Raw genomic sequence first — 27,057 nt, 5'->3', positions numbered from 1 at the left:
TATAAGACACAGAATATTCTTGGTTTATTTCATTCTTTTTGCAACATCCAGGTAGGCATATTCTATTTCCCGATCTGCAGGGCATGTATTTATGAACTCATCCCTATCATATGCATTATTCAAATATCTCCAGATACCAGTCATTTCAGATGGAAATTCAAAATTTCTAAACTTCTTTGCCACAACCTTTAAAAAAAAAAAGAAATCATTATCAATCATTGTATGTTCTTATGTAATTAGTAGAAAAAATATGGTGATAGAAAATTGAAAAAACTGAACTTTAATGTAGCACTAAAAGGTATTTTTGAGTTGTAAAACTCAAAATTTTTGAAAAACAAATAATCCGCAAAAAAAATAGGGCATTCAGTTTTTAATCTTCAGTAATTGTTTGTCTTGAATTATAGAGATTATTTTATCCCTTTAAATTAAGACTCAAGTTAAAGGAAGGATTTTAAAAATATTAAATGTGAGACAAATATGAGTTGAAATTTATAATTTTTTGGACATGGCTTAAATGACAAATTAGAACAAATATCGCATTTATCTGCATGCAAACATAGTTTGAAGTATTCCATATGAAATAAATAAAAAGGAGGAATTATTGTTGCATCCATTACTCATTTTTACATAAAGGGAAAAAAACAAACCTTGATGATATGAAGCTTTGGCAAGAGATTGCAATCTGCTAATGTGAGTTCATCACCATCTAGGAATTTCCTTGTGGAAACAGTGATGTCTTCAGTGCTATTGGCATCTATTTCTTCAGGCAAGGGTGTATTTAAGTAAGTATTCAGTTTATTTAAAGCCTTAAGCAATGCTTTTTCTAAATCTAAAATAAAAAAAGGAGAATAATGGAATTGACTATCTGATCAATGATAATTAAGTAGCCAAATAGCAACATCCATAAAGACAAAGATAACAGTCTGTATACTTTGAGGGAGAGATCTGATAAAGATGTTGAGAAAATAACTTGAAAGAATACTGCCCATCCCATTCAACTTTTCACAAGTTCACCACACAAGTGGCAAAATGTCCCATGTGGGAGAAAGTGAAGATATAATTTTCAGAATAGTGGAGCCAAGCTCTTGCACTATCAATCTGATCTGAACGCAGTGACAAATGGATCAAGTTTAATGGTAAAGAACAGAATAAAGGAGAAAAAAATAGGTATATTCTGGTAGTAAAATGAAGAATAAAATCAAATTGGGTGATGTCTTCACATATAGGAAACAAGTAAACTACTAAATATGATGAAGCATGATCAATAGCCACAAAACATTAGCTACCAATTAGAAAAGAAACTAAATAAATAAAAGCAGGGGGAAGAAAAAAGCCAATTAAAATAAATTACTATAAAAGGGTGTTTTTTAAGCTTCTATTGCACGTAAAATCCTTGGTTAGCTATAATGATAAGATAGCTTTGGGACAATTTTGCAACCAAGGACTTTTCTCTCCCAGGAGCTGTAACCAAGGTTGCATTTTGCTGCAAGGCTGTAATCTAAGCAGGAGTAAGACAAATGGCTATAGAAAGGCTTCTTGAACACTGAGGCATGAAAGTTAACTCAAGGGTAGAACTTGTGAAAGAAACAATCTAAGGCAATGAAAATTATCTCACTACCTCCTGCATTCATCACAAATCAGAACAGAAACACGTCCTATCCATTTTTGAGACAATGACTCAAAAGACAAGCAAACAAAAAATCCAGAAGCCACAGCCTGTTTTTAATCCACTGTTAAAACAAAAGGGGGTGTCAAAGTGTGCCAAGCCGTTAATTTATCACCAACTTCTGCACTGGTTTGAGGGGGAAGGGATTTTCTTTATTAGTTTTCTCACAACACTACTGGGCATGCTGGAACACTTGCATACAGAGTCAAGCTACCCAGATCAATCCCAACTGCCTTTGCCCATTCCTCTAGTTAGAAACATATAAACATAGAAGACTGATGGCAGAAAAAGACCTCATGATCCATCTGGTCTGCCCTTATACTATTTTTTGTATTTTATCTTAGGATGGATCTATGTTTATCCCAGGCATGTTTAAATTCAGTTACTGTGGATTTACCAACCACGTCTGCTGGAAGTTTGTTCCAAGGATCTACTCCTCTTTCAGTAAAATAATATTTTCTCATGTTGCTTTTGATCTTTCCCCCAACTAACTTCAGATTATGTCCCCTTGTTCTTGTGTTCACTTTCCTATTAAAAACACTTCCCTCCTGGACCTTATTTAACCCTTTAACATATTTAAATGTTTCGATCATGTCCCCCTTTTCCTTCTGTCCTCCAGACTATACAGATTGAGTTCATTAAGTCTTTCCTGATACGTTTTATGCTTAAGACCTTCCACCATTCTTGTAGCCGTCTTTGGACCCGTTCAATTTTGTCAATATCTTTTTGTAGGTGAGGTCTCCAGAACTGAACACAGTATTCCAAATGTGGTCTCACCAGCGCTCTATATAGCAGGATCATTGTTCTATGTAAACAAAAACTTTGAGTGTTGTTGTGGAAGCCTGTAAATCAAGGCATTGATCTCTTGTAAGGGATCTGTGACTTGAATGCTACATTAGCAGAAGTTTATGAAAAGAAACAAACCTGAAAGCTTTGCAAAAAAAAAAATTACTGCAGATAGAATGATCACTTTTTGGTCTTTGCAATTATGGATTTCCTGCAGCTGAGTTAATAGATATAAGTGCCAAACACAGGTGACATGGAGTCTATGGAGGAGAGCAAAATTTATAATACTTACGTTCATTGATATCTTCCCTTGTATTTTTTATGAATGCAGAAAATTTAGCAAACACATCATTTCCTGCAGAGTAAGATTCTACATGACTTGGTGCAAGTTTAGGATATCTGAAAAATTTAATATATAAGAATTTAATGCCATCAAATTATTTTTCAGCATTGTATTTGAAACTCTGAAATATAACTAAACTGTGCTATCATCTCCCTTACCTATCCATTAGCCATTTTAAATCTTTTTCAATCCACGATCTCTTGATACCAAATGATTTAAGAATATTCAACACCCATTTTATGTAACATCAAATTAATCATAGCACAGCAGAATACTGTACCTTGGTGGTGCTAACTTTTCTTCTAGAAATTCTTCAATTTTATTTACATCTATTTTAACATCACCATCAAAAGTTATAAATGGAGGATTTGTTCCTGGAGCTAATTTCTGTAAGTCTGCAGGTTTCCTATACAAAAAAGAAATGTATCTTGTTTGAGGAAAACAAAAACCAATTAACTGTACAAATTATTGCATTTTAATTCAGCTACCTATCTTGGAATTTAAAATTGTGACTGCCAATGTAGTACTTAAGTACACTTATTGGAAGTAAATCATATTTAGTTCAGACTAGGTAGACTTTTTTTCTAGTTTAGGGTTGAAGAAGTTAGCAAAACCTATAAATTATGTCATTCAAGGAGATTCAAAAGAGTTAATAACAAAATAACTCTTCTCTTTGAAAGTGGAAAGATGTTATACTAATATTAAAGAATTAGTAGAATTACTGGCTTTAGAAGAATATGTCTTCTCTTAGCATTCTGACTAACATAAAGAAAAAGATAGCTTCCCTCTGAGACTTTAGTTGGTGGAGACTAAACAATACACTACATATTTTTCACTATTTTCTTTAAAAGCTGGGGGAAAAGAAATTAGGAAAACATGGTTTTCCCATCTCTTCATAGCAGCTGGGAAGACTACAAAAATTGTGACCTTTTCTTTTCATTGAAATATCTGGGAACCAAGAACTGATGATATCGAGAAATGATCAACTGATTGGGAAACAGACTAACACAATGTCAATCCTCACGTTAGCTCCTGACACAGCAACAAATCAAACATTACAGTGATCCCTCGATTTTCGCGGGGGTTACGTTCCAAGACCTCCCGCGAAAATCGATTTTCCGCGATGTAGCGGCGCGGAAGTAAAACAGCATCTGCGCATGCGCACCTTTTTCCCAAGGCCGCGCAAGGGCTTGAAGTTGGGGGCGGGGAGCGACGAAAGTGCGGAAGCCGACAAAGATTGCTTTGAATGTCGGCTGCCTCCGGCGCCCTCGCCGCTACTGCCCGCCCGCCGCTCGCCCGCCCGATCCACCCCTCTCACCGGCTTTCGGACACGGGTCCTCCTGCAGCAGCGCTGGCGGCCACCGTTCCCCGTAGGTACCCGCCCGCTCGCCCGCTCGCCGCCACGCCCGCCGCTCGAGAGCAAGAGGGGGAGAGATAGAGAAAGAGAGAGAAGGAAAGAAAGAGATGAGAGAGGGAAGAAGAGAGTGAGAGAGAGGAAGAAGCAAGAGAGAGAAAGAGAGAGAAAGGAAGATGAGAAAGGAAGGAAGAGAGTGAGAGAGAGGAAGAAAGAGAGAGAGAAGAGTGGAAGGAAGAGAGAGAGAAATGATAGAAAAAAGGGGAGAAAAAAAGAGAAATGAGAAAATGATTGAAGCAGAGAATGACAGGAAAGAAAGAGAAAGAGACGTGACTCTTGGTGATGACGTATGACGTCATCGGGTGGGAAAAAACGTGGTATAGCAAAAAAACCGTGGAGTATTTTTTAATTATTATTTTTTGAAAAACCGTGGTATAGCGTTTTGCGAAAATCGAGACCGCGAAAATCGAGGGATCACGGTATATGAGGAAAGCCATATTATTAGGCAAAATTTTGGTAGCATTTTTTCCAATTGACACATAGCAAGGCTATTCTGATATAGAATCGGATTAAGGGCGAGGCACAGAGTAAGGAGGAAGAGTTGATTATGCAGATAAAAGTTAAACATGAAACGGATTATGAGTATTTTATCAATTAAAAACTCTATTGTGTTAATAAACTACTATATTTCTTGAGATTTTCTGAAATTGTCTGAAACCTTATACTTGTGGAAGTTTAACCATTTCTCATTCAATGGTGCTGTTGAAGTCCTGTTTTTCCAAAACAGTCACATAGTGATATGTCACACAGTACTAAAGGAGGTTAAAATGCTTTGATAATAGTCACTGTTTTGGAAAAATTCCTATATTTTTCTCTATATGGACAAGCATGGATAGGAGCTAAATATTTATTGTTATTCTGGAATGGCAGCCAACACAGGCACTTGACTCTAAACAGACAGAAGACAGTTCCGAATTCATACCTAAAATTGTATAAAAATTATATTATACCTAAAACATGCACTTCTTTCATGACAGAGAAGGAACTGATAAGAAGTCACTTGGATTTAGTGAAAATTTACAAATACCTCTCTAAGTAATTAGAAATATAAATTCTGGGCCTGGAAGCTTTAAAAAATTTAATATGAAAAATAAATAAATACAGTGATCCCTCTATTATCGCGAGGGTTCCGTTCCAAGACCCCTCGCGATAATCGATTTTTCGCGATGTAGGGTTGCGGAAGTAAAAACACCATCTGCGCATGCGCGCCCTTTTTTCTATGGCCGCGCATGCGTAGATGGTGGAGTTTGCGTTCCCCGCCGCCCACGCAAAGGGGAAACCCCGATTCGGCTCCTCGCTGCTGCTGCGCTACCGAGCAGATCAGCTGCTGGGCGGCCGAAGGAACCTTCCCTGGGTCTTCCCCCTCTTGCTGGCGGGCGGGCGAGCGGCGGGCATCAGCAAGGAGCCGGGGATTCCCCTTTGCGTGGCCGGCCGGGAAGACCCAGGTTGGGGATTCGGGGGGGGGGTGCTGGGAAGCCCCCCAGGCCGGCTGCGACCTTTTAAAACAGCCGCGCCGCTTCCCAGCTGACTCCCGAAGCCAAACCCGGAAGTGGTTTTTTTTTAAATTAATATTTTTTTTTAAATCGCGATATAGCATTTCGCGAAGATCGAGATCGCGAAACTCGAGGGATCACTGTATTACAAATAAACGGAGAAAAAGCATTATAACTCACCGTTTCAAATCCACAGTGGTAACATTAAAAATAACACCCTTTAGCCAGAGAATCATGAAGAGACGTTGAGAAAATGGGCAGTTCCCAATACTTTCCCCATCACTGCCAGCCTACAGCAAGAATAAAGATTAAAATCATTACTGCATGATGCACATAGTCCACGTTTCCCATAGTGGCAGCCTCAGTACACTCTTGAAGTTTCTTTCTTTGTTTCTTCCAGACACATAGAAATATAGAAGTCTGACGGCAGAAAAAGACCTCATGGTCCATCTAGTCTGCCCTTATACTATTTTCTGTATTTTATCTTAGGATGGATATATGTTTATCCCAGGCATGTTTAAATTCAGTTACTGTGGATTTATCTACCACGTCTGCTGGAAGTTTGTTCCAAGGATCTACTACTCTTTCAGTAAAATAATATTTTCTCATGTTGCTTTTGATCTTTCCCCCAACTAACTTCAGATTGTGTCCCCTTGTTCTTGTGTTCACTTTCCTATTAAAAACACTTCCCCCCTGGACCTTATTTAACCCTTTAATATATTTAAATGTTTCGATCATGTCCCCCCTTTTCCTTCTGTCCTCCAGACTATACAGATTGAGTTCATTAAGTCTTTCCTGATACGTTTTATGCTTAAGACCTTCCACCATTCTTGTAGCCCGTCTTTGGACCCGTTCAATTTTGTCAATATCTTTTTGTAGGTGAGGTCTCCAGAACTGAACACAGTACAGTGGAACCCCGACATAAGAGCTGCTCTACTTAAGAGCAACTCGAGATAAGAGCTGGGAGGGGAGAGATATTTTTGTTCTACTTACAAGCCCAAATTCGAGATACAAGCGCCAAGGAGCTGTCTCCTGAAGCCAAACGCTAACTTCCGCGTTCGGCTTCAGGAGACAGCTGCGAAGCGGCGCGCGTGTTTTAAAAGGTTGCAGCCGGCCTGGGGGGCTCGGGGGGGTGCTTGCAGCTTTCTTTCTTGCTCTTTTTCTTTCTCTCTTTTACCTTCCCTTCTATTTCTTCTTTTCTTTCTCCTTCCCACCTTCTTCCCTCCCTCCCTCCCTTCACTCATTCCTCTCTTACTCTCCCCTTTCATAAGTTTCCTTGCTTCCTTCCTCTGTTCCTGTCCCTTCCCCCTTTCTTTCTTTCTTTCTTTCTTTCTTTCTTTCTTTCTTTCTTGCTCTTTTTCTTTCTCTCTTTTACCTTCCCTTCCTCTATTTCTTCTTTTCTTTCTCCTTCCCACCTTCTTCCCTCCCTCCCTCCCTTCACTCATTCCTCTCTTACTCTCCCCTTTCATAAGTTTCCTTGCTTCCTTCCTCTGTTCCTGTCCTTCCCTCTTTCCTTCCTTCCTTCCCACCCTCCGTCCATTCATTCACCCATTCCTCTCTTGATCGCTTAAAGCCGGTCCCTGGTGCAAAAAGGGTTGGGGACCTCTGTCCTACAGGATTGGGTGGCAGAGAAGTTGAACATATGTAAATTTAAAAGTTTAAGAAAGTTTACAAGTTAAGTGAAAGAAACTTCATTATTCATTTATATGTACATGTACATTTCTTCATTAAAAACATGTCTTTCTGCATAATTTAGACTAACTTTGTGAGTTTTTTGAGGGCTGGAACCAATTAAAATTATTTACATTAATTCCTATGGGGAAAAGTCGTTCGAGATAAGAGCTGCTCGACTTAAGAGCCCAGGTCCGGAACGAATTAAACTCGTATCTCGAGGTACCACTGTACTCCAAATGTGGTCTCACCAGCGCTTTATATAGCGGGATCACAATCTCCCTCTTCCTGCTTGTTATCTCCCTCTTCCTGACAGCAATACTGTACCATTTTTACTGTCAGGTTCACCTCTACGCCAGGAGCCCCCAGGTTGCAGACCACTACCGGGTACCGAGCCTTTCAGAACCAGGCCCTGGAAGTGACGAGCAAGCGAGTATCTCCACTTGTGCAAGCAGCGGGCGTGTGTGCTCCATTCGTGTGAGTGGTGGGTGAGCGTGCCTGCTGCTCGTGCAAATGGACAACATGCTTGTCCACCATTCACAGAGAACCATTCCCTTTTCCCCCTCTGCCCCCCTCCAAAGCTGAAAACTCTTTTCTAGATCTTTTCAGCTAAACAGAAGATAGGAATATTTCAGAATAAAATGTGCAATGATAAGAGATTCAAATTTCCTTGCAATCATGAAATTAAGAGTTTGCAATCATATTCAAATCAAGTTTATTAAATCAAATGTATTAAGGATTGAAATAATTAGGCCATGTGCAACTGACAGACTCAATTCCAAATTTGGTTTTAATCTACATTTTCTGTTATTTATTATTTTATTGTAGAATTTTAAGTGGATATTCATTGAATGTGCAGCGGGGAGTGCAGGGGGATTGTGCGCATGCAAGAGGGCAGCACACACACGCAAGGGAGGAGGGCATTGCATTATAGGTGGGTGGATGCACTATTGTACATGTGTACAACCTTTTGGCACCCGAGCAAAAAAAGATTTGCCATCACTAGTGTAACTTGTTAGGCTAACTCTCTCAGTTGTAGTTTATCCAACCAACCAGTTAAAATGACTTGGAAAAATGTACGATGCTAACCAAAAAGCTTATGCCAAGGTCCAGAGACACTAACATGGAAGACACTAACTGTCAGTTACGAGTTTTACATTTATACATGAAGAAACATGTTAACCAGCTGACATTCTTTAGTTATATATTCTAAACTACGAAAAGAAGTGTTCACTTCTTCTTAGATATATGAAATAAGTATGAAATATATAAATTTCAAGGGGATGTTATGGTCTTCCTTGTAGTATCTGGACTCTACTGTAAAAAGCACTATTTTCAAAAGTAAAATCAGGAAATTCAAGTTGATGAATTAAGGTTTCTTGATAGATAATAAACAGAAATAAATATTATTAGTTTTAGGAGCACTAGTAAATGCAACCACTATTATTTCAAATATTTATTATGCATATACCATAGTAGTGTACACAGCATATGCAAATTTACCCCTAAAAGCCTAGAGTGTATTTAGGGAGATTTACTGTATATACTGGGATGGTCAGAAATGCATTACAAATGATTAAATAAGGAGATATGTATAAATGTATGCACATTAATTATTATACTTTTGGGGATCCACTAAAACTTGTAGCATATAGCCTATGTATGCTAAAACTTTCATTGACACTTATAGGAGAAGGAAGGTATGTTGGATATTTCGCGGCCTTGAGTTACTTGTAAAAATAATAAAGGCAGGATAAAAATATTCTCACAAATTTGTATAACATCTGTACTCACAAATCGCACCCTGCCCACAAACTTAGATCACTACTGGAGGGAGGGAGAGAGAGAACAGAAACCAAAGCGAACAACTTGGGGGATGAAGAGTTTTCCTTAGCCCTGGAGGAATAGTGAGCAGCATTAAACAGAAATAAAAGCAAATAATACTAATAATAATAATGAAGAAGACCAAGCACATAAGCCACACTGAGGGGGAAAAAGATAATTGATGGAGTAAACTTGCGATTAGACTGTTGTTTTCCACCCCATCAGAAATAATATAATTTCTGATTAGAACAGATGACAGCTGAACAATGGAAAGTGCAGTAACATGGATGTCCACAATAATGTCAGTGATCTTGCAACTAGCTCAGCAATTCTGCAAGAACGAAAGGTGCTGGTAAAAGGCAAGGAGGATTCCAGAAGTCAGATATTCCAGATGCCAAATGCTGTCAAAATGAAGAATTGGACAGCAGGAAATCATCCTTATAGTCAGTACAGGGAGTCCTCAACTTACAACAATTCATTTGGTGATCATTCAAAGTTACAACAGCACTGAAAAAAGTGACTTGATTGTTTTTCAGTTACGACCTTTGCAGCATCCCCATGATCGAGTTATCAAAATTCAGATGCTTGGCAGATGTGGTTCATACTTATGACCGTGGCTGTGTCCCAAGCAACCTTTCGTGATCTGACAAACAAAATCAATGGGAAAACCAGATTCACTTTAAAAAACTGGGTTACTAACTTATCAACTGCAGTGATTCACTTAACAACTGAGGCCAGAAAGGTCATAAAATAGGACAAAGCTCACTTAACACATGTCTCACTTAACAACAAAAATATTGGGCTCAATTAGGATGATAAGTTGAGGACTACCTGTACCCAGTCAACTGAGGCCAAACAAACAAGGGTGGGCTACTGGGGGTTTGCAAAGGTTCAGGAGAAGCTGTAGCTAAGATTCTGTTCAGTTCGGAGAACCCCCAAATCCAACTCCTGGCTGGCTCTGCCTCCCCCCACAGGAGTACCCCACACGACCCATTTTGATGCACATGTGCAGTCTTGAGGAGGGCAAAAAACAGGCCTACTGGAAGTTCAGGAAGTGTGGTCCTACCGTTTTCACCCTCCGGGAGGCTTGAGAAACACCTCCAAAGCCCAGGGAGTGCAAACTCCCCCACTGCTGTAGTGCAGGAGGCTGATGTGGCCATGCCCATCCAGCAGATATTGTGGTGGGAATATGGGGTCATAATAAGTGGACAGACTACAAAATGATGAATAAATAGAACTAAATAGAGAGGGAATAATTCCCGGGAATAAGAAAATCAAAATAAAGACTAAGGAAAAAACAAAACTAACTCTTCATTATAGAGGAATTTTTTTGCTGAAAGATAATAATTTTCTTTCTGAAGAGACTTGGGCACCATCTCCCAAAGAGATCATACATCAATAAGGAAAAAATATAGCCTTGTATTCTTAAAGGGAATTATTTTAACAAAAGAGCATTGTATTCTGGAACACATTATAGGGCTGGGAAAAGGAGATTAACCGGTATTTTAATTCTATGTCCTTTAATTACATATCCTTTGTACGGTTTCCACTATCCTTAATGTAAGCATCATTTAAAATAAAAATCCATAATGAACTGTGAAAAATACCCTTAATAATGTGAGAAGTGGAGAGTTGAAAACGACAGCAATGAGACAAAAATGGGGAAACCATCTAAAATTGATAATCCTAATCTCTGCTCTAAAACCAAATGGCGAAATTAAACATAAAAAGCAGGTAGTCTTTGCTTGTGAGTTGGGATTTTACAGATTTTACTTAACTTGGTTATATATTATGAATAATAGTTTTTCACCAAAAATTTAAATATTGAGAAAGGCATTGAAAATAATTACAGGAAATCAGTAAAAGATTACAAGTCTTAACTGTTTCTGACACTCCTCTGCTGGGAGGATATATGAAGAGCCATGTAGGCATCTAATCCAATCTTTTGCTCAGAGGTATCTAGATTATACAGTAATGCCCCCCCCCACACACACACACATGACTTCCCATTTTCAGGGCTTTAGCAAGTCAGTAACACTCCAGATCATTCACTCGGTTTATCATTTGTATTTTCTAACTTTTCTCCATCAGATAAGGTTTGTTTCAAGTCTTTATCCTGTAGATCTTCTAAGGCAATGTCTTTCAGACCTGTCATTTCTTTTTTAATATCTTTGGGACATAATCTCATAGTATATCCATAGAAACAGAAAACATAATTGGCAGTGTAATGATGAAAGATTAATGAAGTCCACAAATACTCTGTGTGTGCGTGTGTGTGTGTTCAAATTAGTTTATGAATCCTGGCAACTGTAAGGACATTTTGGAAATGATTTGCCATTGCCTGCTTCCTAGAGCTGAGAGAGTGATGACCCAGTCTCTAAACTACTTTTATGTGATCAGAACTCACCACCTTCCAGTTTCTAGCCTGGTGCCTTAGCTATTTCACCAAACTGGTTCTCAAGGATTCTTTAAAAAAACCCACATATTTGAAGAAATCTATCTATATTTCTTATCACTTTTTGCCAACTTCAACTCACCATGACTTTTAGCTTTTCTGATATCATCAGTGCCTAACTAAATGCCTGTCTTCTAAGGCAGTGATTTTCAACCTTTTTTGAGCTGCGGCACATTTTTTACATATACAAAATCATGGGGCACATTGAGCAGGGGGGGTTGTGGGGTGGAGTGGGGGGGCTAAAAAAAGTTTGGACAAAAAAATTCTCTCTTCCTCCCTTTCACTCTATTTCTCTCCTTCTTTCTCTCTCTTCCTTCCTTTCTCTCTCCATCCCTCTTTCTTTCTCTCTTCCTCCCTTTCGCTCTATTTCTCTCCTTCTTTCTCTTCCTTCCTTCCTCTCTCTCTCCATCCCTCTTTCTTTCTCTCTTCCTTCCTTCCTCTCTTTTTTGCTCTTTCTCTCTCCCTCCTTCCCTCCCTCTCTCTCTCTCTTTCTCTCTCTCTTGCTTTCTTTCTCTCTCCTCTCTCTTGCTTTCTTTCTCTCTCCTCTCTCTTACTTTCTTTCGCTCTCTCTCTTGCTTTCTTTCTCTCTCTTGCTTTCTTTCACTCTCCCTCTTTCTCTTGCTGAGCTTCGCGGCACACCTGACCATGTCTCGCGGCACACTAGTGTGCCACGGCACACTGGTTGAAAAACACTGTTCTAAGGTACAAAGACTAAATATTGCAGTATAATACTGCCAAATGAAAAGTTCCACAGAAATTGTTTAAATCCAATGAGGTAAAAAAAAGATTTAAACAAATATCAGCATAATCTCACATTTTGCTTGTCATTTATAGTGCTTTAAGTACAGTACAGTGTTCCCTTGATTTTCGCGGGTTCGAACTTCGCGAAACGTCTATACCACGGTTTTTCAAAAATATTAATTAAAAAATACTTCGTGGTTTTTCCCCCTATACCACGATTTTTCCCGCCCGATGACATCGTATTACCAAACTTTCGTCTGCCTTTAAAAAACATTTTTTTAAAATAAACTTTAATAAATAAACATGGTGAGTAATAATCTAAATGGTTGCTAAGGGAATGGGAAATTGTAATTTAGGGGTTTAAAGTGTTAAGGGAAGGCTTGGGATACTGTTCATAGCCAAAAATAGTGTATTTACTTCCGCATCTCTACTTCGCGGAAATTCGACTTTTGCGGGCGGTCTTGGAATGCATCCCCCGCGAAAATCAAGGGAACACTGTACAGTGGTACCTCGAGATACGAGTTTAATTCGTTCCGGACCTGGGCTCTTAAGTCGAGCAGCTCTTATCTCGAACGACTTTTCCCCATAGGAATTAATGTAAATAATTTTAATTGGTTCCAGCCCTCAAAAAACTCACAAAGTTAGTCTAAATTATGCAGAAAGACATGTTTTTAATGAAGAAATGTACATGTACATATAAATGAATAATGAAGTTTCTTTCACTTAACTTGTAAACTTTCTTAAACTTTTAAATTTACATATGTTCAACTTCTCTGCCACCCAATCCTGTAGGACAGAGGTCCCCAACCCTTTTTGCACCAGGGACCGGCTTTAAGCGATCAAGAGAGGAATGGGTGAATGAATGGACGGAGGGTGGGAAGGAAGGAAAGAGGGAAGGGACAGGAACAGAGGAAGGAAGGAAGGAAACTTATGAAAGGGGAGAGTAAGAGAGGAATGAGTGAAGGGAGGGAGGGAGGGAAGAAGGTGGGAAGGAGAAAGAAAAGAAGAAATAGAGGAAGGGAAGGTAAAAGAGAGAAAGAAAAAGAGCAAGAAAGAAAGAAAGAAAGAAAGAAAGAAAGAAAGAAAGAAAGAAAGGGGGAAGGAACAGGAACAGAGGAAGGAAGCAAGGAAACTTATGAAAGGGGAGAGTAAGAGAGGAATGAGTGAAGGGAGGGAGGGAGGGAAGAAGGTGGGAAGGAGAAAGAAAAGAAGAAATAGAGGAAGGGAAGGTAAAAGAGAGAAAGAAAAAGAGCAAGAAAGAAAGCTGCAAGCACCCCCCCGAGCCCCCCAGGCCGGCTGCAACCTTTTAAAACACGCGCGCCGCTTCGTAGCTGTCTCCTGAAGCCGAACGCGGAAGTTAGCATTTGGCTTCAGGAGACAGCTCCTTGGCGCTTGTATCTCGAATTTGGGCTTGTAAGTAGAACAAAAATATCTCTCCCCTCCCAGCTCTTATCTCGAGTTGCTCTTAAGTAGAGCAGCTCTTATGTCGGGGTTCCACTGTATATGGAAAGAACATTGTGGGCTGGTGGATCTGAGAGATGTCAGAACTGACCCACCAAATCACAAAAGTTCCAGTTTTATTCTTCCAACCCTAATATAAATATATTTCAAACAAGTAAGCTAATGAAGTAGGAATATATGCTTTAGAATTGGATAGCTACAAATGTTTTGAGTGGTGCACAATTCTTTAATATATCAAAAAGATGCAGTGGCTAAAAAATATTAGGCAATCAACCCTTCCTGTCTTAATTGACAACAATCTACTTTATGTTATTCCCAACTGAATTTCGTGCTTTCATTTTCCCTGGAGGACTGCATCCTGAATACATAGATCAGATTAATTACTCTCCTGCATCAATATTGTACAGCCTACTATTTGTCTCTTAAGCAGAAATAACAGATAGAAATACTGGGCGACTTTGTGATTAGCAACAATATTTCTCAATTACTCTCTTACATATTATTATAAAAGTAAGTTTAATTTAGAAATTACATACAATTATAACTGCAGTCCAATTTAAAAGGACAACCAAATTATTCAAGCACTATTCAAAAATTACTTAGTATAGAGAAGAATAACGTTTCCTGTAGAATAAATGTAAAGGAATGGGTTTTGTTACATTTCTAAGTTGGCAGCAGAATTACAGGACAATACAAACAAACTAAATAAAGTACATAACAGATAATCATAGAGCAAAACTGATTAAGATAGAGAAGATTGTTCCATGGCTACTCAACAGAAAACGGTGAAGAGAAAAACTTACACGTCCTAAAAATAATTAAGCCTACCACATTTTAGAAATCTAGCAGAATATTTTACCCATGATTTTTTTTTTTAAATTATACATTGAGATATGATGTTTCATAAAGAGAATTCTGCTGTTCCCGGGACTTTTACTCCCCATGCAAGGGCATAAAACAAGTATATTAGCAGCTAAAATGATGATTTAGTAATCTCTTGGCAGAAAAACATTTACACCTTTCGTTAGTACAAGTGTAAACATAGCAGAAATGAAAATCCATACTGTTCTTTATTACATCATGGGTTTTTATTATCAACACAAAAATCAGATAACCTTCATATGTTATTTATCTATAACAGAGTTTCAAATAACTAGGCTGTACAGAACAAAAGCTATGTGATAATAATAATAATAATAATAATAATAATAATAATTATTATTATTATTATTATTATTTATTAGATTTGTATGCCGCCCCACTCCGAAGACTCTGATCCTTTCAGATAACAAAATGCCAGTGTTACATGGCTCCATGTATACTCGCTGCGGCCAGTAAGGGCCCACAGAGTCAGACTTTTCCCATCTGCCAAACAATGTTGGCTGGCAGGGCCTTGGGGGAAGAGTCTTCTCTGTGGCGGCTCCGACCCTTTGAAATCAACTGCCTCCAGAGATCCGTAGTACTGTATTTCCATCCTACCAGTCTTCCGGAAAGCCATTAAGACCTGGCTTTTTCAGCAGGCCTAGAATTAGAACTGACTGTAGTATGCATGGTTTTTTATGATCTTATTGTTCTATTGATTTTATGTCTGTTTTTTTTTAAACTGTTATTGTATTTATGACTATGGTTAGCTACTCTGAGTCCTTTTTGGAGTGAGCGGCATAGAAACACAAACAAATAAACAAACAAATTTCCATCTGTTACTTCCCATCTTGCCCTCAGGTGCTTTGAAGAATAGGCTGACCATCTCTTCTCTGTGGCATCCCCTCTAATATTGGAAGTTTGTTACCATGTCACCTCTAGTTCTCTTCATTAAACTAGATCAGTGTTTCCCAACCGTGGCAACTTGAAGATATCTGGACTTCAACTCCCAGAATTCCCCAGCCAGCATTCGCTGGCTGGGGAATTCTGGGAGTTAAAGTCCAAATATCTTCAATTTGCCAAGGTTGGGAAATACTGAACTAGATATACCCAGTTTCTATAACTGTTCATGGTATATAACCTCCAGACCTCTAATAATCTTTGTTGCTTTTCTCTGCAATCTTTCTACGGTAGAATCTCAACATCTTTTTATTACAGAGTGACCAGAGCTGGAACAGTATTCCAAGGCACAGTGTTCCCTCAATTTTAGCGGGGGATGCGTTCCGAGACCGCCCGCGAAAGTCGAATTTCTGCGAAGTAGAGATGCGGAAGTAAATACACTATTTTTGGCTATGAACAGTATCACAAGCCTTCCCTTAACACTTTAAACCCCTAAATTACAATTTCCCATTCCCTTAGCAACCATTTAGATTATTACTCACCATGTTTATTTATTAAAGTTTATTTAAAAAAATATTTATTAAAGGTGGATGAAAGTTTGGTGATGACATATGACGTTATTGGACGGGAAAAACCGTGGTAAAAGGGGGGAAACCGCGAAGTATTTTTTAATTAATATTTTTGAAAAACCGTGGTATAGACTTTTCGCGAAGTTTGAACCCGCGAAAATCGAGGGAACACTGTATATAGCAGTATTAATGCTTCATGGGAATCTTGATGCTATTTCTCTGTCACAAGATTAAATTATGGGGAATCATTTTTTTCCAGGGAAATATACAAAGGAAAAACAAATTTCTCCCAAATACTTGTTCCTATTTGTTTGTTTGTTTAATTTAATTTTGTTTGTTGTAAAGATTCGGGGAAGCATATAGAATGATAAAATTATAGCATAAAAAGTTAAAAATTAAGTAAGATTAAATAAAGATAAAAACCAAGATAATAAGTGACATGGGAGTAGGGATCTTTTCATTACTCCCTCAGTAAACTCCAGCATAGAGCACCCCTATTAGGGCTCCAGGCCAGTTGGCAGAGCCAGGTTCTTAATGTCTTCCAGAAGAGATCTCTGGAAGGAGAATACAGTGGTCCCTTGACTTTCGCGGCTCCAACTTTCGCAGAAAATCTATACCACGGGTTTTTAAAAAATATTAATTAAAAAATACTCCGCGTTTTTTTAACACCATGGGTTTTACTGCGGCTGCCCAATGTACAATACTATGCGGTTTAACTCTCCTCCTCCCCCCCAGCCGTCCTGCTTCTTTAAATAATAGCTCTACTTCCGCCACAGCCTCCCGATCCCTCCCCTTTAATTCTCGGAGCATTGGTACGCTCCACTTGAAGCCGAGCCTTACTTGCGCCCGCCGCCACCACCTCTTCTTCCCCCACCCACCTAAGTCACCTCCCTTAGTGGTAGCGTCCGACCTCCCAGCTGACCGACCTGGAATTCCGGCTTTGAGTCCTGGCCTGGAGCTTCCCCTTCCCTTGCCCTGACCGCCGGTGGTACCGCCATGGGAGACACCAGTAGTGAGCGCAGCAAAGCCCCCAGCTTGCCACCCCGTTGCCCCTGCGGGTTTTGGGGGTAAATAAAACCAGGAACGGAGGAGGGAGGGGTAGGAAGGAAGGAAGGGAGCGTCTCTACTTTGCAGAAATTTGACTTTTGCGGGTGAATGTATCCCGCACGAAAGTCAAGGGACCACTGTATTCCAAAGGGCAGTACCACAGCAGAAAAGGCATTTCTCTCGATTCCTACCAGCTGAAATTCTTTGGCAGATAGGATCCAAAAGGTAGGCCTCTTCTACTGGAGTGACTGGGTCAGGACAATCCCATTGGGGACAGACAGCTCCTCAGACATCCCGTCAAGGCAAATAAGGCAGAATTTCAAGGCAGTGGAATCTTTGGAGTATTTCATCTTTTACAAAGCACCTGTGGCTGCCATGGCGTCTATAATACCTCTTTCTGGTATTCTAGAACTTCATCAAATAACACTATTTAAAAAACCAAATGTGTCAAAAATCTTACATGATATCAATGTTCAATCACATTTTGATACAACTTGATGTCCACCCTCAGAAAATTTGCTAACTCTTACTATAAAACTATTTACTAATTCAACACCAGAAGCATTTTAATTTTTAGAACTCAATGAATTACTTTTAAGTAATTCAGCAAACTTGTATAAAATCCATTGTTTTCCACCTACCAGTAAATCTTGCAATAAGATATTTTCAGTGTGTCTGTGAGGAACTATTTGAGGAGACTATGTATTTATGCCTTGATGTACACTGAAAACATGGACTTTTATAATGCATCCCAATACAACACAATTTAGTAACATCACAAAACTTGGATTATTTTAATATAGCAAATTGGTAATTAAGAATTAAGTCTTCAGATACAACAAAGCTTTAGGATGCATTTCCTTAAAAATGGAGACAAAGATCATGATCATAGCTGTTGAATTTCAATTCATATGGTTAAGCACACTGTATTGTATAAGCCAGTGATGACAAACATTTTTTTTCCTTGTGCATGCAAAAATGCCCACACCCATAATTCAGTGCCTGGGGAGGGCAAAAACAGCTTCCCCCATCCACCCGGAGGCCTCCTGGAGGCTGGAAACTGCCTGTTTCCGAACTTCTGGTGGGCCCTGTATGTTCAGGTTTTGCTTTCCTCACACTCCAAAGGCTTCCCTGGAGCCAGTGGAGGGTAAAAATGCCCTCCCCGATCCCCCTGGATGCTCTCTGGAAGCCAAAAACGCCCTCCCATAGCCTCTGTGTGAGCCCAAAATCAGCTGGCCGGCACACACGTGCACATTGGAGCTGAGCTGGGGTAATGGCTCATATGCCAGCTGATATGGCTCCGCGTGCCACCTGTGGCACCTGTGCCATAGGTTTGCCATCACTGGTAAAAGCCAACCAATCTCAAGATGATAGTTGTAACATTTTCCATAAATGGGAAAAGGTACTTTCTATCAAATCATATCAAAGCTCTACTGAAGTCAATGAAACGTTTTTGGGGGAGAGGTTGCCTTTGAGTTATTATTGAATCCTGGTGACTGCCTGGAGAAGTCCCTAGAGGTTTTTGGGTAAACCATTTCAGACGTAGTTTGCCATTATCTCTTTCCTAGGGCGTAGCAAGAGAATGACTGGCCCAAGGTCACCCATCTGGTTTGTGCCTGAGGCAGGACTACAATTAGTTTCTCAGTTTCTAGCTCAGAGCTTCAACTAAAACAACACAAGTGGCTCTCTCCAATTGGAACTTACTTGTAACTTAAATGTGAATTCAATATAAATTCTAAATAAATCTTTAAGTATATAAAATGTCAGTTTCCAATATCTAACAAATAACTTTTAACCATTTACAAGTATAATTTTCAAAAATGTCAACAGATAACTAAACAAAGGACCAGGTAGATTAATCCTATGTAAATTGAGAAAATATTCTATTTTAACTAACAAACAATGAAATAAATAAAGCTATAGGAAGCAGCCCAAAGAGCTTAAAATACCATAATCACATGAAGGCTATGAAAGGAATGTATAATTCCAGCTTTCCCTAAGCTGCATTATGAAGCCCCACAATTTCTGTTGGAATTTTTGCATTTTCTAATACAGGCTTAATATTTGCGAAAATTAAACATAAAAAGTGATGGCTTTGACATCTAGGCATAGGATGTCCACTGGCTGTTACATCCAGCCTCCAGGCACTGAAAGTGTTCTTGATAGTATCACTTGGGTGGCCAGAGGCAAATGTTCAGCTTTCATCATCATACTCATGATATCTAACCTCTTGCTGATAAATGACTTTATCTAATAGCTTCATCTAGATGTTCCATAAGACCAAGCAACCATAATCTAGCTCTAAGCAAGTCTGAGTGATTTCATTCAATAAATGCCTAAAAGTGACCTCCTAAAAGTTTTATTCGAGAGGTCTCAAGCCACTGTAGACAGAACCGATGACAGGCTATCTGCAAATGCAATCAGTGTATTTAAATAAGCATATTTTGCAATATTTACCACCACAAAGAAACTCTTTAAAAAGATCCTTCCTTATCTGTGATCAGACTTCTTTATTTTCTTTCAACAGGGCTGTAGGTACCGTATATTTTCTTCCATTTAAGTTCCGAAATTCCTATTAAAAACTTGGAACCTACAGGATAATTCACATCGAGAGTCCAGATGGATCCAAGCAGCCACTGGTTTCTTATTTCAAAAACTAACTAAGGCCTCAATGGAGCTGAGCAGTCCTAAACTCTGAAACCAGTGGAGCAACTGAGTAGGTCCTTCCTCCCTGCACCACAAGCAGCCACAGAGAACTCTGAGTGGCCTGTCCATGACAAGGAACTGGTGGCAACATCCCTCAACTCCAGATCACTTTATTATTGCATTGCCACAAAAACAAAATCCAGTGTGTGACCCCTTGTGAATCAGGTCATCAATAAACTTGGTCATTGCCATTGCTGGCCACAAAATCCCAAACCACCTCAGATTGGTTGAAGTTTTCCAGACCCATAACTTAAAAATATATGTTTTATGAGATGCCTGTGGAAACTGCTAATCCGTATCTTTTCTGGGAAATTACAACCATATATGTACTGAAAAACCACTAAGTGTAAGATTTACTTTAGAGTACATCTGGATCTGAATTTTTGTCAATAGGAAATTGATTCCACCATTGCAAAAAAACAGGAAAGGTGTTTTTTTTTTAAAGGAAATTCCAGAACCAGTACAGTGATACCTTGTCTTACAAACGCCTCGTCATACAAACTTTTCGAGATACAAACCTGGGGTTTAAGATTTTTTTGCCTCTTCTTACAAACTATTTTCACCTTACAAACCCACCGCCGCCGCTGGGATGCCCAGCCTCCGGACTTCCGTTGCCAGCGAAGCACCCATTTTTGCGCTGCTGGGATTCCCCTGAGGCTCCTCTCCATGGGAAACCCTACCTCCGGACTTCTGTGTTTTTGTGATGCTACAGGGAAATCCCAGCAGGGGAATCCAGCAGCGCAAAAACAAGCACTTCGCTGGCAACAGAAGTCCGGAGGTGGGGTTTCCCAGCGAGGGGAGCCTCAGTGAAATCGCAGCATCACAAAAACACAGAGGTCCGGAGGTGGGGTTTCGAGGACTTCGGGTTTTTCGCGATGCTGCGATTTCACTGATGCTCCCTTCGCTGGGAAACCCCACCTCCAGACTTCCGTTGCCAGGGAAGCACTCGTTTTTGTGATGCTGGGATTCTCCTGCTGGGATTCCCCTGCAGCATTGCAAAAACACAGAAGTCCGGAGGTGGGGTTTCCCATGGAGGGGAGCCTCAGGGCACTCCCAGCAGCGCAAAAACGGGCATTTTGGCTGGCAAAAGGGGTGAGTTTTGGGCTTGCACGCATTAATCGCTTTTCCATTGATTCCTACGGGAAACATTGTTTTGTCTTACAAACTTTTCACCTTAAGAACCTCATCCCGGAACCAATTAAGTTTGTAAGACAAGGTATCACTGTACTTTTATGGTCAGCGTGCTATGCCCACCTTATCATTACTTTCAGGTAGTCAGACAATGACAAAGGCCCTATCGTTAACTTACTGAGTTTGTGGTATACACCAGAGGTTCCTTTAGAACTGTTAGTAACTTGGCAATGAAGTCATGGAGTTGGTTCTGTCGGTGTCTCCAGTGGCGCTGCCATACTGGATTTTGCTTCTGTGCATGCGTAGAGGCTATTTCTTCTATTGCTGAGGGTGCAAGCGCATGTGCGCATGGAGCAGCCCTGAGCAAAACAGCAGCAAAAAAATTCCAGAACCTACCCCTGATATACATACTTAGCATGTAGCATGCCGATTCTGTAAAACCACTTAGAGAGGGCTGTAAAGCACTGTGAAGTGGTATATAAGTCTAAATGGTATTAACAATGTAGGATTTTCCTACTCCTGCCTTTAATTATTTCTTTATCTGAAGCAAGGCAATTCATGCCTCTTAATTGGAATTTTAGTCATCACAGCAGTGCTGCCTTTGAAAAAATGCTTCAGAAACTAATGTTTCTTGGCTGCATGCATTTGCAACAGCTACCTACTATTTGTTAAACTTCTCAACTTTTTTCATGTTTCTAATGAGGCACCGATGTTTTAAGAAACCAACTCATTAAAGTTAATAAAACTTTTAAAACAGCAGTACTTTTATCAGCAGCCCCCAAAAAATCAGAATACTTGTTTGAGAATGGACATGTGCCCTGCTTGCATGTGGTCCAATTTTTTTTTCTAAATTATTGCAGGTATTTATTTATCTAACATAAGTATAGTAATTTGTACAACAAGGCACTTTGGGCAATGGACAAGTAACAGCAACAACCACAAACCATACCATTTTAAAATAGCATAAAATAAATAGCAATTAATGCCCCTAAACCTGCACCCATGTCAAAGTTCCATTAGCACCCCAGTCCAGTGCAAAATCCAGGACTTTATGGCCTTGAGGAACCCAATCAAGTCAGGGGTGCCCATATATATAGTTTTAAGATAATTTTTAAATTAACTATTCTATTAATTAGAAATGTTTAATATATTGTATCTTTTTATCAAAATGTTGTAAGCCGCCCCAGAGGAGTGGCATATAAGTCCAATTAATAAATATCAACTTCACAAGACAAGTGCCATGAGAAGTGCCTCTGAGCAGGTGTTCATTTAATGATGGTTTGAAGCTAAAGAAAAGGTGAGGGTCCGTCCTTGAAGTCACAGCTATCACCCCAGCCCCACAGTCACCTGACCACAATTCAGACATTTAGGCAACCAGCTCACATTTATACAATGGTTGCAACATTTGGCAATCATACAATCGCAATTTCCAGCCAGCTTCCGGCAAAGAAGGTCAAGTGAGAAAACTGGATTCACTTAACAACCGCATGAGTCACAGCAGCTTCCATGATTTGCTTAATGACTATGATAAAAATGGCCATGAATATTGATCCTGTCTTGTGAACACTCGCTTTATGACCCTCACTGCCTTAGGATAGAAATTGCAGTCAGAAATGTGATTGTAAGTTGGGGATTGCCTGTGCAGAGTATATAGGTAGCTCTCAATTTAGAACAGTTTATTTAGTGACCATTCAAAGTTACAACAGCACTGAAAAAAGTGACTTGTGGCTGTTTTTCCCAATTACAACCTTTGCAGCACCCCGTGATCATATGGTCAAAATTCAGATGATTGACAACTGACTCATATTTAGGACTCTTCAGCATCCCAGGGTCATGTGATCACTTTTTGAAACCTTCTGACAAGTAAAGTCAATGGGGAAGCCAGATTCACAGCCACCAGATTGCTAATTTATCAACTGCAGTGATTCACTTAACAACTGTGGCAATAAATTGTCATAAAATGGGTCAGTGCTTCCTTAATGAATTTTCACTTAATAACATAAATTTTGGGATTAATTGTGGTTGTAAGTTCAGGACTACCTGCACAGTAGCTGGTATTAAAATAAAAGTTGAATATGAAAATCATTATTTCTTGTATCTCAGTATAGTAGTATAGGTTGAGTCTAAATAATATTCTCATCATTTTTCTAGATTTAAATTAATCCTAATAATATTCACATTAAATTCATAAAATGCATGATTTTTCATCCATTTGAATCATGAACACATTTGTAAACTATAACCTCAACAATATAAATCTGCCAATATAAAGCTTACCATATTTTTCTGCTATTTAATAGACTACATACTCCATGCAAGAATAGGTAAGTTTGTCATATTGCCATGAACTTACGTTCCAAACTATCAAGTTGAAGAAAAAATGATATATTTGCATTGCAGACTTCTAGATCTGATGCTCTCCATACCTACTGCTGGCTGTTGATATTGGAATTTTACACCTTGAAGATTCCAGATTTAAAGACATGATACAAAGATAAACACACCATATTTACACCATGTCTCCCATATGATAAACGGATTATATATCTGTTAGAATGTTTTCCTAGTTTTTCTATTGTTTCTAGTGGACATTTTGATGTACACTTCTGAGGATGCTTTCCACTCAGCTTATTTCTAAAAGTATTCTTTTGGATTCAAAATGATAATTATTAACACTCTAGAAAAACAAAATTATTATCAACAATTAACTAAAAATTGTTATCAACCATAGATGTCTCTGAAGCTTAGCAGTAGAATTTGGTCTCAGGTTTGCTATACTGTCCACCCCCCAAGTTCAAAATCAACAATGAAAACTCTTACAACCTTACTGGCAAGTTCAGCAGAATCCAAATAAGTGCTTAGTTTCTCCCCTATTTCAAACCTTTATATTTCATTCATGAAATGGTAAGCTGATTATGTTGTGGAGATTCTAAACTAGATCACCCAGCATGACGTTGCTATCAAAACTTTTAGGTGGGATCTCTGAAGCACTGAAGCCATCGATATATAACTTCCATGCCATACATAGGATCCTACTCAAAAGAGTAAGTTATAACATGCAAACCCAGTGCAGCTTAAAGGGGGAAATGCTAACTAAAGTGAAGCTCCCTGATTCCAAAATCTACAGTTCCCTAACTGGCCCAAAGTTGTAAACTTATTCCTTTCATTAAAAAGCAGCAACCCACAATATTACCCATTTTTATTATTCTTACTACCAGAAGCTGCCGCAATATTCTGCCAGGGCTTAACGACCCCGATGCTTATGTTGCATATCCTTACTTTTACAAAGAGAGAAATGTCATGTTTCTGTTGCTCGGGCGCATCGGGGGAGACGGTCTGCTTCCCTTCTGCAATAGCTTCTTCTCCTTCTTCTCCTTCTTTTTCTTCTTCTTCTACTCCTCTTCCTTGAAGGCCATTCAGGCCCAGAGCATCCACTCCTTCAACCCCTTCGGCGGATCCGTCCAAAGGCTCAGCCAGCTGCGTGTGGCTGCTGAGTTCATCAGCCTCTCCTGGAGATCCCACCACTCCAGAATCGGCGGACTGCACCTCCTCCTGCTGATCCTCCTCCTCGTCGTCGTCTTCCTCCACACTCGCCTCAGGATTATCCTGGGCGCCAGCTTCCTCCGTACTGGCATTTGGCACCAGGAGGCTTTCCTGCTTTACTTCTGCCTCTTCCACCGCGAGATCCTCCTCCGCCGCTGGAGTTTCTTCAGCAGGGCCCACGCTAAGAGGGCTGTCTCCCCGCGGAGTCTCCTCTCCGGTCCGCTCCTGCTCTTCTAGCTGGACGTTACTACACGCCTCGCCCTCCTCTTGTATTTCTTCTTCTTTTTCTTCAGCAACTCCAGTAGATTCGGCGCCTCTTTCGGCCGCGCCTTCTTCCCTCTCATCCTCCTCAGCGCGCTCTCCCAACTCCGGCATTGGCTCGGCCGGGCTCTTTCCCTCCGCGGGCTCCTCTTCTTCGGAGGCGTCTTCTTCTGAGCCGCTCGGAGTTGCCCTGCGGCGGCCCTCAGCCGACTCTCCCGTCGGCTGCCTCGGAGGCTCTTCGGGGACGAGAGCCTCGGCCGAGGGTGTGTCGCCCTCCAGTTTTTCCTCCGGGCTTTCCGCGCTCGGAGCGTCCGTTGGTCCAACTTGCTGTGCAGCAGGTGGCCCCGCTAAACTCGCCCGCTCCTCCTCCTCGGCCTTTGGGGTCGTCTCTCCGCTGCTCGGAGGACTTGTCCCGGGGCTCTCGCCTTCTTCTTCTTCCTCCCGGGCCGTTTCTTCAGGTGCTTCTTGCCGAGGGTCGTCGCCCTTCTCGGCGGGGCTGGCGGGGCGCTCCTTCGCCGCCTCGTCTTCGTGCGCTCCGTTTTCGCCCGCGCTTTCCTCGAACGCTTCTTCGTTATTTTCGGCCGGAGTTGCCGGCTCGAGCGACCCTTGCGCCTCTGCCATGCTTTGACCTCCTCAGGGAAGAAGAAGGGGGGAAAAGACGGGCCAACAATTGCAGGTGGCTGCAAAAGAGCGGCCGAGCTCGCCCTCCCGCAATGGCGACTCTGTCCTCCCTGCGCTCCGTGTGGGGGATTAAGACTTAAGACTTGCCCAGCCCCGAGGGTCACATTCTTGACTCTCTCCGCTAGGTAGCCAGCCCGAGGGATGTGCGCATGCTCAAAAGCAACCGGCGAAGCGGCCGGTCTCACCTTTGCCTTTCCAAGGCGCTGAGGGGAAAAAAAACCGCCCAGAGTCCTCTGGGAGTTGGGCGGCATATAAATTCAAATAATAAATAAAATATAAATAAATAAAAGCCAAAAAAGAGAAAGGCGCAAAGGGGAGGGCAAACCTTTCTCCCCAAACTTCCTTTCTAAGACCGCACTTTCCCCCCCGAATATTGTTTAGGGGTTCTACGTGATTTTATTTTATTTGTTTTGTCAAGTACGTATTGGTGGTATACAAAGATGTAAGAATGTTTATATACATGATAATAGTAAGAGAGAAACATTAGGACAGGGGCCGAAAGGCATCCAGGTTCACTTATGCCGCCATTTTGTGTTCCTTATCTTTTGAAAAAAAATGCTAGCAGGTAGAGACAACCACCATATCCTGTTAGAAAATGGTTTTTGGGGAAGGGCAATTGGTATGAAATGTGTTTGAATAGATTTGGATTGCCCTGGTACCTTTCTGGATTTTGGGTCTCTGGATACTGAATGCACATTAGAAGAGATGCTTTCTGATGTCTCATAAATTCCTGCCTAAGCAGGGGGTTGGACTAGAAGACCTCCAAGGTTCCTTCCAACTCTTGTTTCTGTTTCTATTTCTTCTAAATACATGGGACTCAATGCACATTTACAGCACAAGGACGGCTACTTACGAACTTTTAAAGTGAAAACTATTGCCAGGGATGGGGAATGATTTTTTTGGGGGGAAGAGTAGTATGACAGAATGTGAATTTATTTTATTTTATTTATTTATTGGATTTGTATGCCGCCCCTCTCCGTGGACTCCGGGCGGCTAACAACAGTGGAGAAAACAGCATGTGACAATCCAATACTAAAACAGCTAAAAAACCCTTGTTATAAAAACCAATGTTAACTTTCCAGTAGTCTCAATATACTTACTTCACTGTTTTAAAAAAAGTCCCAATCAAAAGAGAAAAATTACTTCTGTCTCTCTTATGATATAACTGCCACTCACTCCTAAACGCAGTGACAATAAAATGGAATAAAAACTTAGAACCTCTCTACAGGAAATATATACAGTATCTATAAAATTCCAATTTTTCCATCTGGATTTCTTGAACTGCCTGTGATGTATAGACAGGACTGGCTAAGGTTAGAAGTATAATGGTTTCATCAGTAATGCAGATCTGTCCTTTTCAGTTTGTCAGAAATGGTTTCCTCTCCAGGTTCATATTTATTAGCTTCTACATAACACCATCATTTCACAGGTGGACTACTATAATATGCCCCAAATGGGGCTGTACTTGAAGACATTTGCAAGCTGCAATGGATGACAAAATGCA

General features: G+C 40.3%; 1 protein-coding gene across 1 annotated transcript; it reads right to left on the bottom strand.

Moving 5' to 3' along the window:
• CLIC6 (chloride intracellular channel 6) lies at positions 1 to 25,722 on the bottom strand. Its single transcript, XM_070750386.1, has 6 exons — positions 24,348 to 25,722; positions 5,883 to 5,992; positions 3,076 to 3,201; positions 2,745 to 2,851; positions 648 to 829; positions 1 to 186 (listed from the first exon to the last, which is right to left on the bottom strand). Exons 1-6 carry the CDS (start codon positions 25,491 to 25,493, stop codon positions 25 to 27), a joined length of 1,833 nt encoding a protein of 610 aa, XP_070606487.1. The 5' UTR covers positions 25,494 to 25,722; the 3' UTR covers positions 1 to 24.
• Positions 25,723 to 27,057: the final 1,335 nt, after the last annotated feature.

This window comes from Erythrolamprus reginae, chromosome 4 (assembly GCF_031021105.1).
Source record: "Erythrolamprus reginae isolate rEryReg1 chromosome 4, rEryReg1.hap1, whole genome shotgun sequence".
Lineage (NCBI taxonomy): Eukaryota > Metazoa > Chordata > Lepidosauria > Squamata > Dipsadidae > Erythrolamprus > Erythrolamprus reginae.
This window is presented reverse-complemented; position numbering and strand designations above follow the sequence as displayed.